General features: G+C 34.1%; 2 protein-coding genes across 3 annotated transcripts; one reads left to right on the forward strand and one right to left on the reverse strand.

Moving 5' to 3' along the window:
• The first annotated feature begins 24 nt into the window (after nucleotides 1–24).
• grp (gastrin-releasing peptide) lies at nucleotides 25–7,764 on the forward strand. 2 transcript variants are annotated; one of them, XM_065243988.1, is made up of 3 exons: nucleotides 25–244; nucleotides 5,760–6,040; nucleotides 6,945–7,764. In XM_065243988.1, exons 1-3 carry the CDS (start codon nucleotides 142–144, stop codon nucleotides 6,993–6,995), a joined length of 435 nt encoding a protein of 144 aa, XP_065100060.1. In that variant the 5' UTR covers nucleotides 25–141; the 3' UTR covers nucleotides 6,996–7,764. The 2 variants fall into 2 exon arrangements, with proteins under 2 accessions (XP_065100060.1, XP_065100059.1); XM_065243987.2 differs by lacking the exon at nucleotides 25–244 and adding an exon at nucleotides 2,742–4,627.
• Nucleotides 7,765–10,897: 3,133 nt separating this feature from the next.
• rx3 (retinal homeobox gene 3) lies at nucleotides 10,898–13,525 on the reverse strand. Its single transcript, XM_065244275.1, has 3 exons — nucleotides 13,203–13,525; nucleotides 12,676–12,902; nucleotides 10,898–11,796 (listed from the first exon to the last, which is right to left on the reverse strand). The coding sequence occupies exons 1-3, from the start codon at nucleotides 13,447–13,449 to the stop codon at nucleotides 11,362–11,364; spliced, it is 909 nt and encodes a 302-aa protein (XP_065100347.1). The 5' UTR covers nucleotides 13,450–13,525; the 3' UTR covers nucleotides 10,898–11,361.

Here is a 13,525-nt window from a genome sequence, read left to right on the forward strand (position 1 = left end):
AGTCACGTGACCGGCTATGTCCTACCGATTCTTCATATATCGTGTTCGTGTCATAATACGGCCGCGTGTAACATTTTTAACGTTTGAATTTAGGAACACGCCGTGACGTTAATCGCGAAATTCTCGAAAAGCGCGGATTATATGACCAGGGATGTTGTTTTGGGCATTTTTGGAGGCTTTCTCTCAGGGTTTCCCACAATGCAGTGCTGTCGGGTTCGGTCTGGAAATAATGTGGGTGTTAAATGTACGTTATATTTCCCCTATAATGTCTTTTTAGCAGCACCGTTGCGTTTTTTCGCAAATGCTATGAAATCGTCGAGGGGACAGAAAGTGAAATCTTTCGCGGGTAACCGTACAAGATCGCATAATAAAGTAGCGTACATGCAGTGTATTTCGCTGTTACCTTATTAAAATGCCATTTTGGTAGTTTTATGCTCACAGTTCTCCGCAAAGTTTTGTGGATTGTTGGTGTTTGTGCCACACTTACCCATGAATCAGTGCGTTGATACCGAGATTCCTTCCTTTACCTTCAAGGCGGATTTAGATCTAATCGCGCTCCTTTTAATTCGGTTTTATTATAAAATGCAGCTGTTTTCAAGATATTCACAATATATTTGGATTGTAGTTCATCGATATCAATGTTTATCATGCGTTTATGAACTTGGTATGTGTGTGTGTTTGTGGTAGCCACCCAGCTTCTCTTAGGATCAAACCTGATTCCCAGAAGTCTTTGCTGCACACATCAAAAAGATTCTGGGAATGGGATGAACAGGAGTCTAGAATAAGCCACACAATCACAAGACAATTATTTTTAATATCATATTTGACATGGTCATGCTCAATATTTAGAAACTGTACACTAGCATGGCGGATATAATACATAAAAGTAATTTTTGGCCTAAATATAATTCAAATCAACTTTATACAAAAGATCAATCTTAAAGCACAGCCATAGCCTAAAACGTCTAAATAATTGTAAAGACATCAATCTTGATGTGTTTAAGGGCAGAATTATGTTGGCATCATTTCATTTCTGACCTTTTCATCTTTAATCTGTTCCTCATAAACATAACTCTTTGTTTACTGAGCCCGAGGCTTTGGGAGATTCCTTTAATAACATATCTAAAATATAATTTTAACGTCGTTGTTGGATAGCCTATATTATCTTTTATTTTTTTGCAATGACAGAATAAAGCAAACACATTAGGGCTTTTACAAACGTAATAGAAAACATGATGATTAATAATGTGGAAACTCATCTTATGTTTGATGATAAAATGATGTTGTTTTAAAAGCATGTGAAGGTAATTCTGCCTTCAGATGGTCATTAACCATCATTTAAAGGTCAAACCAGATGAATTTCCAGCTATTTAATGCAGATAACTGACAGCTTGAAAGCCATTATCTGAATGTGTCTTAAATACATATTTAAGGCAAGAATTTTCAGACAGTCATTTTCATTTAACCATTTTAATGATTGTAGAATGACTCGGTCATAATGCCTGTCTGTATTTTTGTAGTCAAATATTTATGTTTTTATTATACGTTCTTGAATAAATCATTGTCAATGTAATATCATAAAGTTTAGTTATAGCTATGAATATATTAGGTAATTTATAGGGAAAAAAAATTGAGGAATTGACTAAAAATAATAAAAAAAACATGAGAAACTGATTACATGGGAAAAAAAACGAACATTATTTTTCATAGATGTTACTCAGATGTTACTGAGCTTTTTAGTTATGATAGTTTACCTCATGAGTTTTGAGCCTCTAAATTTAGTTTGGACCCCGCTAAATTGATCTTGTCCACACTGACAAAAAAGAAAATGAATTATGGTCGGTAAAGTTCAAATGAAAAGAAATTGCTCCATCTAGTGGTGATTTGGACGCATTTGCAAGATTCACGTACACATTATATTCTGTCAGTAAAAAAAGTAAAAACAAAAATTGACAATCGTGTTTATTTAGGTACAGTGTCAAGAATCAGAAATACATTACAGTAGAATCTATTTTGCAACGAATATTTAATTAGATTGAGACTTTTTAAAGGGATAGTTCATACATTTCATTTACTCACATATTTATTACATCATTTATTACATCACTCTAAATTCTGCTGGGTTATTTTTTAACCCAATGCTTGGTAAACATTAAACAGAACACATTTTGGGTTATAAATAAACCTATGCTGGGTGTGTTGTTAACCCAACCATAAGTTGAAACAACCCAGCACTGCATAGAAACAACCCAGCATAGGTTTATTTATGAACCCAACAGGTGTTCTGTCCAATATTTACCCAGCATTGGGTTAAAAATAACTAATTTAGAGTATTTACTCACTCTCATATTGTTCAAAACCTGTAGGAAAGTCAACTTTATGCTTATCATCATTTATCAAAATATCTTCTTTTGTAAATACAGAAATTTAAGATTAGGGTAAGTTAATGATGACAGGATTTTCATTTTTGGGTGAACTATTCCTTTAATATGTCTAAATGTAATTTTAAGTCCTCTCCCAGCTATCATTTAGTACAAAGTTACCACATGAAGTTTTATAAAACTATTATTCCAATATTATTATTTTTTTCATAAAAAAACACAATATATATATTGTTTCATAATTTGTTATCTAATATAACATGTTTTTACTTTAACACTTAGGGGTGGTTCCCGGACAGGAACCAGGAATAGGCCTTAAATTAGAATATTTAAGTAATTTTTAAAAGCATAATTTATAAATAAACACTACTTGTCTGCATCTTAAGACACAACACTTGCACTGATATATTTTAAGATATGAGCAAGTTTTGTCAATTAAGTTCAAGACTATGAATAGCTGTCACTGCTACCCTTTCAAAAAAGTACACCTTTGTATCTAAAAAGGTCATAGCAGCACCTCAGAGGTACATACTGGTACCAAGAAATGCGTGTTAGTACCTTAACGGTACATATTGGTACCAAATGTATAAAACATGGGTTTCTGGTACATATAGGACATTTTTTTGCGGTTTGCTCCAATGACAGCTATAGGGTCCATTTTTTGACAGTGTACACCTGTAATCCAAAAAAGCAGCTATGCACTTCTTTTCAGGCTTTGTTAGGCATGTCACGATATCCCAAAATATTTCCATAAAAATATCTCCCATTATTAAATCACTCATATTATGGAAATTCGTCGAAATGCACACATATCACCTCCTTTCCGTGCATGTATTGTTCAAATGTTGATTTTTCCATCCAAGTAAAACCACAAGAAGCCCATCGGTTCTTTTAGATGTACACAACAATAAAGGCTTAAGGGAGGTTGCCATGGATAATGTTTTAGTTCAGTGCCAATGAATGCAGGGATTAAAGAGCAGTGTTTAACATTATTAAGATTTCTTTTCTTCTTCATTGCTCATGTCAGGTGTTTGTTTGTGAGGCTTTGCAGAAACAATCATACTGCTTTTGTTTGCTGGCTTAGGGGTGTGAAAATATATCTGATACCTGATATCAGTGATGCGTGTCAAGCAATTGTAAATCAGACTGGAAACAATATGGAGTAGGTGTGCCCCAAAAAGCCCTTAAGATAAATCAATTGTATTTTCTTCTTGATTTGCATATTATAATACTAAAGCAAACAAAAACGGGTATGGATCACTTCTTTAGATCACATTGTTTTTGCAGATGTTCATCAAAGTGTGACTTCCAATAAATTTCAAATAAAAAATAATCATCTTGGTCTTTTTGGAGAGCGAGATGTTAAGAACTCTAAAAATACTGGGTTGTTTCAATCCATGGATAATATGAACAAACCCCATCATTTGTTTATATTAACCTATAAAATGTCCACATTTGACCCAATCATGGGTTGAAACAAGCCAGCAGCTGGCTTTAGGCCACCCTGTCCATTATCAAGAACTGTATATCTCATATCATTTCATATTAGAATATTATAATATCAATTAATTCGTACATGTAACTGGAGACCAACTTGGGTCAGTGGCTTCAGGCATCATTGTCACTATCTGTATTTTCCCTTTTTTAAATAAAATAGGTGCACTGGTAGTCTCTATTGCACCAGTGGCGCAATAAAACAATGAGTAACCATTAACAAGCTATTTTTAGCCTTTATCTAAATGAAATACCGATGACACTCACATTCAATAAATCTTTGGGAGCATAATAGCCCTTGGCTGAGATAATGACAGGTTAGCTCAACATGACAATCTGTTTTATCCTAACCCACTAACTGACGCACAGTGGTGCCTGGCAGGACGCATTAAATTTCAGCGCATTTCCCTGCACCCAAATAATTCAAACCTTTGCACGACATTATTTTTCTATAGCACGCGAAATTATGGCGTCATTATCTTCTCACGTTTAAGTGTTTGGCGTCACGCGACCATATAAATTAAGCCATTATGCGCATGCACCGTTAAACAGGACCTGTGCTCTTAAGTGGACAGACTATTACCGGAATATTGATCAAGAGAGAGGAGAGCTTATGGGCGTTATGTGCGTCGTATGGAGATACAGATTAGCAGTATCAATAATTCTGGTTTTGGTGCTTTGTGATGTGCATGCGTCAGATGATGCAGAAACAGGTGGAAAAGTTTATCCACGTAGAAACCACTGGGCTGTAGGTGAGCAAAAAATCATTTTTATTTTGAGAAACGTTTTTAGTAAAATTGTTACTTTGCATTGAACATTTATTACTAATTTAGAGCTACTTCATTTTTGTTGGGAAACGTGAAGTGTTGCAACTGTGTTTGTGAGGAGAATTACGCATGTTGCATTTCGGTTGCGTGCTTTTAGTTTATCTTTTAAGGCAGTTTTTGAGCAAAACAATTATTTTCTCACTTTGCATTTGTCAGTTAAAAATGCGCACACTCTTAAAAATGGTGTTACACGATGCAATAGATTAGAAGAACCATTTTTGGCTAAATGGTTCCATAAAGAACATTTAATACCCCGATAAACTTTTTGCTTCACCAAAATTTCATTGTAGTTAAAAAAGTTTCTTTACTACTATAAAAAGTTAAGAAAGAACCTTTGACTGAATGATTCTTCAATGGCATCACTGTGATTAACCCTTTGAGCACTTTTATTTTTTAAAGAATAGTATATTTGAGAAAAACTAAATGTTGGTTCACAAAGTGACCATGCAGCCAAAGCCTCTGATAGGTGCAATCTGTAACACCAGTTATGTGGCAATAATAACCCAACGGGGTGCCATTGAAATCACTTTATTAATTACATAAGTGGTCATTTATAAGATATGTGAAGTGATTGCAATTGTCTGAAGTGTCACTTATACTAACTCAAATCGTATGCACAGCAGTAACTGGCATGTCTTAACCAGCTGCATGGTATTTATTGCCATCCTGTTAAGTTTGTGTGTGTTATTTTATAATGTTAAGGGCGAAAGAAATGAGAAAATGTATGTAGATTATGGTTATATAGATCATAATGTTGATTCTTTCATTGGAAAAGCTGAATTCATTCTGAGGAGATCAGAATATTAGATATTTAATGTTATTTTATTTAAAATGAGATACATAACATAAAACTTCTATGACTACTTCTTTTACAACTTTACAGTTTGTTCTGCGTATTTTCTGTGAAGCTTTTTTGCAACAACGCAGACTCTATAGAAATAAATTTGTTTACTCGTTTACTCGTTTGCTCTTATATTAATTCATTAATTTACATAAAATTGTCACAATTTTACATATTTTCCAATCTTTCCATAATAACACCCCATATCTGCTTAAGGTCACTTAATGGGCAAGAAAAGCACAGATGAGCAAGCCAGACTCGAGGATCCAGGCGGCGATGATGAGAGCGTTTTAGCGAGCACTGGTCAGTACGATATGCAACCTGCCTTTGTGCGCGCCCTGGAGGCGCTCTTTAGGGAGAAAGCAGAACAGAGGAGCGCGCAAAGAAGCGCGCGGGTGAGCGCGCAGAAGGATAATGCTGTGCACCTGCTGAATCGGCTGCTGTCAACGCCGCGTCAGTTGGTGGAAGGTCGCGAGAGAGACAGTCGACGTGAACAGGTAAGAGAGATGGAAAGAATGGGTTAACACGATGTGTTAATGCCTAAGGATTTTATGTTAATGCACGATAAAGTCGTTCTAGTGTAAGTGCAAAGACACCGTGATGAAAGTATATATTTGCGTAAATCCTCTACATTTATGGTTATTCTCTTATTACAAAAGGTAAATTTGCACTCTTTAAAAGAAAGGGTTTTTCAGATCCATGCCATATAAGAACCATTTTTGGCTCCCCAAAGGACCTTTCATTTTCCTAAACTTTTGTCTAACTTTTGTGCAATAAAAAAGTTCTGTTTTTTATTAAAATGTCATATAGGTAATGCTTTTTGGCACTATACAGAAAAAAAGGCTTAAAACTGCACTATTTCTGTCACTGGGTTGGTACCATAAGTTTTGAAGGTGCAATAAAATGTTATACCTTTTGGGGTACATTACTGTATATTAAGGATCTATTGTGTACATTTAAAGGTACAGTTAACTGCTTTGTACCCCTAAAGCTTAACTTTTTAGAAAATGTGTTCCTTTGTACAAAATTGTTCCAGTGGTTTTCAAACTGAGGGCCGCGAGATGGTGCCGGGGGGCCTCAGTTTTATGACATTTTATGAAATACATAAATTTATCATTAATTCTGTGTAATTAAACCTAAAAAATAGGCTACTAACCAAAAGCACTACTTTTTTGTATAATTTAATGTTTTTTTTATTAAAATGTTGAGTTTTTTTGTCACAAATTTTCTTTGGGGGGCCACGCTGAAAAAGTTTGGGAACGACTGCCTTAAGGTACACAATACTGTAGGTCCTTATTGAACCCCAAAAGGTACAACATTTCAATGTGTTCAATACACCCCAGCGACAATTTTGTACCTTTTTTGACAGTGTATCCACTCACAGTTTTTCTTTATATGCAGGTGGAGCAGTTGTTGTCTCAAGCTTTAGATATGAAAGATGAATCAAGCTAAGGACAAACATCTACAAAAATGCCTCTAAGACTCTGAAGTTCTTCAAAATGACATCTGATACAAATCTAATTATTCAAGACACTATATAATTATGCATGTTATATTTTTCTATGTAAATCTATATGAAATTATAAACTCAGTGCCATTATTCTGTAATATTTAATGCTATTGTTTTATATAAATAAAGTTATCTTCTTGATCCCAGTTTAGTAAAAAACTGTTTAATAAACTTTGATTGTTGGGCTATTTGCATTGAAAGTACTGAGGCGATATTAAAAACAAAACACAGTGACAATTCCTAATGTGTGTACAGTCTATGCATAAACTGAAACTAAAGATCAGTCAATGTACAAGTACACAGTTATGTGTCAAATGAATAAAAAAATATTTTTATTTTTATTACTGGTTATGATTGATTTTTCAGGTTGACTGACCATATTAGTCAAGCAATCATTTAAAAGACGCGGGCAGGTGACAGATGAGCACTTCAGCACACACTAATGGCCATCTGAATGACTAAATCACAACCCTTTGTATTGTCTGTGACAACTGACAGGAAACTGTTGATGGTCTCTGCTCTCTGCTGTCCATTCACAATAATGGGTCCAATCATAGGCCCTGATGTTTCGAACAATGAAAAATGTCAATTGAAGCCACTTTCATTTGGTTAAGCTCATCTGTTTAAACACAGCCTGAGTGATTGTTTCCTTTCTGATGTTTGCTTTTGTCATTTGTCACATATGAATAAATAAAACAATTGAACTCAGTGCATGTGACCTCCATCAATCTAAATCGTATTATTGATATGTTTAATTAACTCCACAAATGCCAGAATAATTTCCAGATGTCTGGTTAAATGATGTGGTTTTTATACATGAACATAATTTTTATTTATATAGAAACTAAATGTGACCCAATCTGTAAAATCCTATACATAAAATTATCCTACATAATATAGGGCTGGTTTCCCGGACAAGAATTATCTTAAGCCAGGAGTTTTAACAAACATAACTTACTAAAAATATTACTTGTATGCATTTTGAGGCAAAACAAAAGGCACTGATGTATTTAAAGATATGTCAGTGCAAGTTGTTTTCAGTTTGGACAGCTCTTGCATTTATTTTAGTCTAGGACTTTTCCTGTCCGCCCCCTGAAACCGCCCCCTTAACAACATTATATACAAAGCAACACTAACAAAGATGAACAAAGAAACTGAAAAAAAATTATAAGCTATATATATAAAAAAAAAACAGATACACTCACAAAAAATCCTCTATACGTCCCAATGGACGTAACACAATAGAAAAGAAAACAAAGCAGACCCTTCTCACTGTTTATCGAGAGACTGAAATCTTGCCTAGTTATGGTGGATGACCACTAAGAAGTGATCTACACTTATACTAAAGGAGACACAGAAGAGAGTGTTCCAAATGTTTCCACAAGGGGACGCAATAACTATACTCATTACTATACAGTTTTTCTGAATTGCTAAAACACTAAACCCCAATCTCTGAACCAAATTCATAGTGGCCTAAACCCATTTGTCAAATCATGCACTCTTTTTGCAAAATTCTAAACACAAACTTCTCACTAAAACACACATTTCACACTGCAATGCACTTGTTTTATAAATGCTAAACACAGGCAGGCAAAAGTTGAACACAACTAAAACACCGTTATCATCGAGTAAACACAACAACTCAAAATTCTACACACTTTTATCTAATGGTATTTTTTACCAATTGTGTGAATTGGAAACAGTCTGTGAGGCAGATGAAGAGTATGAGGAAGAAAAGGACACCAGAGACGATGCAATTGGCAAAATTTGCAGTTGGATTGATGACTTTTTACAAACTACAAGTGCTGCTTACAGTAATATTGAAAACGTACTATTACTTGCAGTACTTACAGTAAAGTATTCGCTATATTCACTGAACTAAACTTGTGATTACAGTAATAGAGATTTTTAACAGTATTTGTCAAGTGTGTTGTTATGTACAATAAAGATGTATTTTTCTGTAAGCAGATCTCCTGGATGTTGTGTTTTCCATTTTTTAAGGTAGTGTCTAATGGATGCTTGTAGTGTTTTATATTATAGACTTATGTGTGTCTGATTTGAAAGCTTAGTTTGATTTTGAGTACAAGTGAAATGGTTTTGAAACAATTGTTTGATTTTGCTAGAAGAGTCAGGGGTTCTGTAAATTTTGTTTAAAATTGGGATTTGTGTTTAACGTTTTGAGAAAATGAGTGATGGTTTCAAAAAAATGTCTTTTAGCAATTCAGAAAAACTGTAATAAAGATACTGCTGTAATACAGTTTTTCTAAATTTCTAAAAGACATTTTTTGAAACCACCACTCATTTTCTCAAAACCTTAAACACAAATCCATTTTTTTTTTTTTATTCACCCCTGACTCTTCCAACAAAATTGAACAATTCCTTCAAAACCATTTCACCTGTACTCAAAATCGAACTAAGCTTTCAAATCATACACACAAATCAACACTACGAAGCATCCATTAGACACTACCTTAAAAAATGCTTACAGAAAAATAAATGTTTATTGTATATAACAACACATTTGATAAATACAGTTAAAAATCTCTATTACCCTATCACAAGTTTAGTTCAGTGAATATAGTGAATACTTTACTGTAAGTACTGCAAGTAATAGTCAGTTTTCAATATTACTGTATGCACTTGTATTTTGTAAAAAGTCAGCAATCTAAATGGTAATTTTGCCAATGGCATTGTCTCAGGTGACCTGTTCTTCATTGTTTCCAAACCACACAATTAGTAAAAGATGCCATTAGAAAAAAGTGTGTAGAATTTTAAGATGTTGTTGTTTTTGCTTAATGACAACTGTGTTGTAGTTGTGTTCAACTTTTAACTGCCTGTGTTTAGCATTTATAAAACAAAGGCATTGCAGTGTAAAATGTGTGTTTTAGTGAGATTGTGTTGAGAGTTTTGCAAAAAAGAGTGCATGATTTGACAAATGGGATTAGGCCACTATGAATTTGGTTCAGGGGATTTAGTGTTTTAGCAATTCAGAAAAACTATAATAACAAAAACCTTCCAGCTGAACAAAAATAAAAAAGAAAGTAAGGTGCTTTCGTTTCTGTTATTTTTTAAGATTTGTCAAAAGAATAAAATCATTTAAAAGTTTTTTTGTTATTCTTTCGGAGAGAGAAACGATTTTCTAAATATTGCCCAGTACACGAAGGTGCTAGCCTACATGATGCCACAGAAGAACCATTACCACCTTAGGATGTAATGTATAATGTGTTTTAGACTCGAAGAAACATTGAATGATTTTTTTCTTTGCAGAATCAAAAAGGGTTTCTCTATTATTTCATCGCTATAAAAACTTTTTGTAGTACCTTTATGCGTCTGGCAAAAGGCTAAACTGAAAACATGCCTTAAATTTGGTCACTGTTACTATAAGCCTTAGGTCAAAACTAATAAAAATAGTCCTGGAAGTAGATGGATTATATAAAATAGCCTTAATATTCGATGAACAAAACATCTTTAAGACTTATAACAGATATGTAACACTGAGTGTTAAAATCCAGCAAATAGTGATTTACTGGTTTTGCCAAAAAATTATCCAACATAATGTAAAGAACATTCTGTAAAAATATAACCTTGATATCCTTTCTGAGTAAGGTCATGACAAAAATTGAAATCAGTGATTGAAATCAAACTTTGATTCTCCAAATTGCTATATTAGATTATAAGTTAAATCAAAATATAAATCAATATGTAAAAAATTCATAATTTCAAATTTAGTTTGACAGTCCTGTCCTGTGTCATGCCAGCAATAACTATTGGAGACAGGTTGCATTTAATGTTTTTTAATGAATTTTCTTTTAAAAAATACAAAATGTATTTGTACAATGTGAAAACAAAAAATCCAATTAAAAGTGGCAAGCTGCACTGTGCATTGCTGAATAAAAAATAAATACCTTCCCTTGCACAGAATGGGTTTTGTAGACACATGAATGGATTTTAAATGGAAGACAGATTAATCAGATGCATTAAATAAAATAAAATGCAGGTAATTGATTTATCTAAAATCTCTATGCTTTTTGTGGTCACAAAAAAGGGTTGAATTAGCCCTGTTTGGCTATTCGAAATGTATATGAACATGTTTAAATACATTCATGAACTTTTAAATATAAACAGTTGTAAACTGAGCTGACATCCACAATGAACAATTTTGATCTGTGGGGTTTCTAAAGATACTAAAGTGTCTCTCAGGGTGACTCGAGTGTGGATTGATGGTCTTCAGTGTCTTTGACATCAAAGTTAAGGATGCAGCATATTTTCCAAAGTCTCTGGTTTTCCCAGTCCTACAATATTCAACCTCTACCACGTTTTCCCTATAGACTGTATGTGCTCTTTAGCTTTCATTCTTAAAGATGCAATGCTTGTGTTTCGTGGATCTGCCTCTTCCAGTGAAAATTTATCCATAAACCCTGAGCACTGATATACCTGTGGAGGTGGGCACACCGCCCCTATGTGTGGTAGATGGTGGTTGAGTGTGGATGAGCCGAGAAACTGCTGAGGCGTGTAGCTGGCTGGCACACCATGCTGAGGGGTGATGAAACTGGGTAGGGATTGTAGTGGAGAAGAGGAGGAAGAAATGGATGCAGTAAGCCAAGGCTCTAAGGGTAAACCACTAGCCAGGGACAGTGGCCCTGATCTGCTGATGGAAAGCATGGATGACTCCTGCAGTTTGATGGAGCTCACTTCCAGTTTCTCCTGACGGCGCCACTTGGCACGCCGGTTTTGGAACCACACCTGGAATACAGAGTATTTAAGAAACTTAACTCACAATGCAAAAGAAGCTCATATATATTAATATCCTAAAATGAGGCAAGATATTAAAAAGTTAAAAGTTATAATATACTAGTCAACATTTGAAGTGGATCAAAACCTTTCATAAAAGTGGGCCTAATACCAATTCCCAATATTCGTTCTTGTCTTAGGACAATTTTGGTTAACATTTTTGATCCACTTCAAATGTTGACTAGTGTTGTTCAGATGGTAGACTACTCTCTAAAAACACTGCTTCAAATGTTAAATGCACTCTCATTTGTAAATTGCTTTGGATACAAGTGTTTGGTAAATTAATGTGTGTAAATGTAATGGTTAAAATATCCATATTTGACCCAACCATGGGTTGAAACAACGCAGCATGTGTGACTTTTAACCCCAAAGTTGGGTTTACTTTTTCCAAATCTGGAACAACTCAGCATTTTAGTTTATCCAAAAACACTTCAAATACACACTCATCTTAAGCATTTTAATAATGTGTTAATTTAAATATCTGATTAAATCATATTATATCCAATATCTGAATTTAACATCATTGATTATTTAAGATTTAGATGTGAAAATAAACGAAATTAGAATTCAAAAGAATTAATGAACGAACTGAGGCTCCTATTTCTTTTGTGTCTCTGTTAATAGCCTACACATTTAAAGTTATCGAAAATTAAAAAACAAATATAATATTTTAGTTAGTTTTAGCTACAAGAATTTTTATTTTTGAAAAATCACTTTGAAGATGATTAAATTAGACACTAAAATTTAAACTATAGGGCAAGAAATGTACTGGCACGGGCTAATAATTTATTACAACTGAGCAAATGTGTGTATAGTGAATACTGTGCTCACCTGCACTCGAACTTCCGGCAAGTTGACTTTTAGCGCGAGCTCTTCTCTACTGTACACGTCAGGATAATGCGACTTCTCAAACGCTCTTTCGAGCTCGTGCAGCTGAAAGGTGGTGAACGTGGTCCGGTTACGTCTGTGTTTTTTCTTGGGATTTTCATCGTCCGATAATTTACCACAGTCTCCGTCCGGTAAATCAGGACTGACCATGGTGACAGATCTACATACACCTGCAAACGAATAAAATTAGAAATTGACATCTCCATATTTTAACTTAAATATATATAACTTTCGTCTTTTTCTACTTTAAAGTTAATGATTACGTTACATTGCAATAGGTCATCTAAAAGGCTACGAATCGTTCGTTTATTTATTTTTTATTTAAGTTTATATAGCTACTTTTCATAATTTAATGCACATTTAAATTTTTCATTTTGTTTCACACTAATGATTCACAATAAAGTAAGTTTACAGTGTTTTTAAAATGATCAGTTTTAAACTCTAAATAAACTTGATGTTTAGTTACTCACTTTCAAAGTTCTTGGAGTTAGAAGTGTCCTTTTTGGGGGACAAACCCCCGTTAATAGGTTCTTCAATTTCTTTGACTGGTCTTCCTGAGCCAAAAGAAAACGCCGGGTGAAACATATTTTCTCCTTTAAATCCCAAAATGGATTCGATGCTGTGGATTCGCGTTTGGGAAGCAGGACTGCGAGCCAAGCGCGCAGTTGGAGAGAGACGCTCATCCATGTCTTGGCACTGTGATCCAACAAGTCGCATTCAAGGTTTCGTTTAAAAAAAGAAAAGTACAGAAAGTCGCACCTTGTGCTGAAGCAAAATTTTTCTTATTTTCAAT

This window comes from Paramisgurnus dabryanus, chromosome 18 (assembly GCF_030506205.2).
Source record: "Paramisgurnus dabryanus chromosome 18, PD_genome_1.1, whole genome shotgun sequence".
NCBI lineage: Eukaryota > Metazoa > Chordata > Actinopteri > Cypriniformes > Cobitidae > Paramisgurnus > Paramisgurnus dabryanus.

Bases quoted from the DNA above. Each gene is read 5' to 3' on its own strand.
- rx3 (XM_065244275.1), bottom strand. From the start codon at position 13,449: ATGCGACTTGTTGGATCACAGTGCCAAGACATGGATGAGCGTCTCTCT. The intron at 12,903-13,202 runs GTGAGTAACTAA...ATTCGTTTGCAG, and splicing joins TAACTCCAAGAACTTTGAAA to GTGTATGTAGATCTGTCACC. The intron at 11,797-12,675 runs GTGAGCACAGTA...TCTGTATTCCAG, and splicing joins TGCCGGAAGTTCGAGTGCAG to GTGTGGTTCCAAAACCGGCG.
- grp (XM_065243987.2), top strand. From the start codon at position 4,489: ATGGGCGTTATGTGCGTCGTATGGAGATACAGATTAGCAGTATCAATA. The intron at 4,628-5,759 runs GTGAGCAAAAAA...TATCTGCTTAAG, and splicing joins TAGAAACCACTGGGCTGTAG to GTCACTTAATGGGCAAGAAA. The intron at 6,041-6,944 runs GTAAGAGAGATG...CTTTATATGCAG, and splicing joins GAGACAGTCGACGTGAACAG to GTGGAGCAGTTGTTGTCTCA.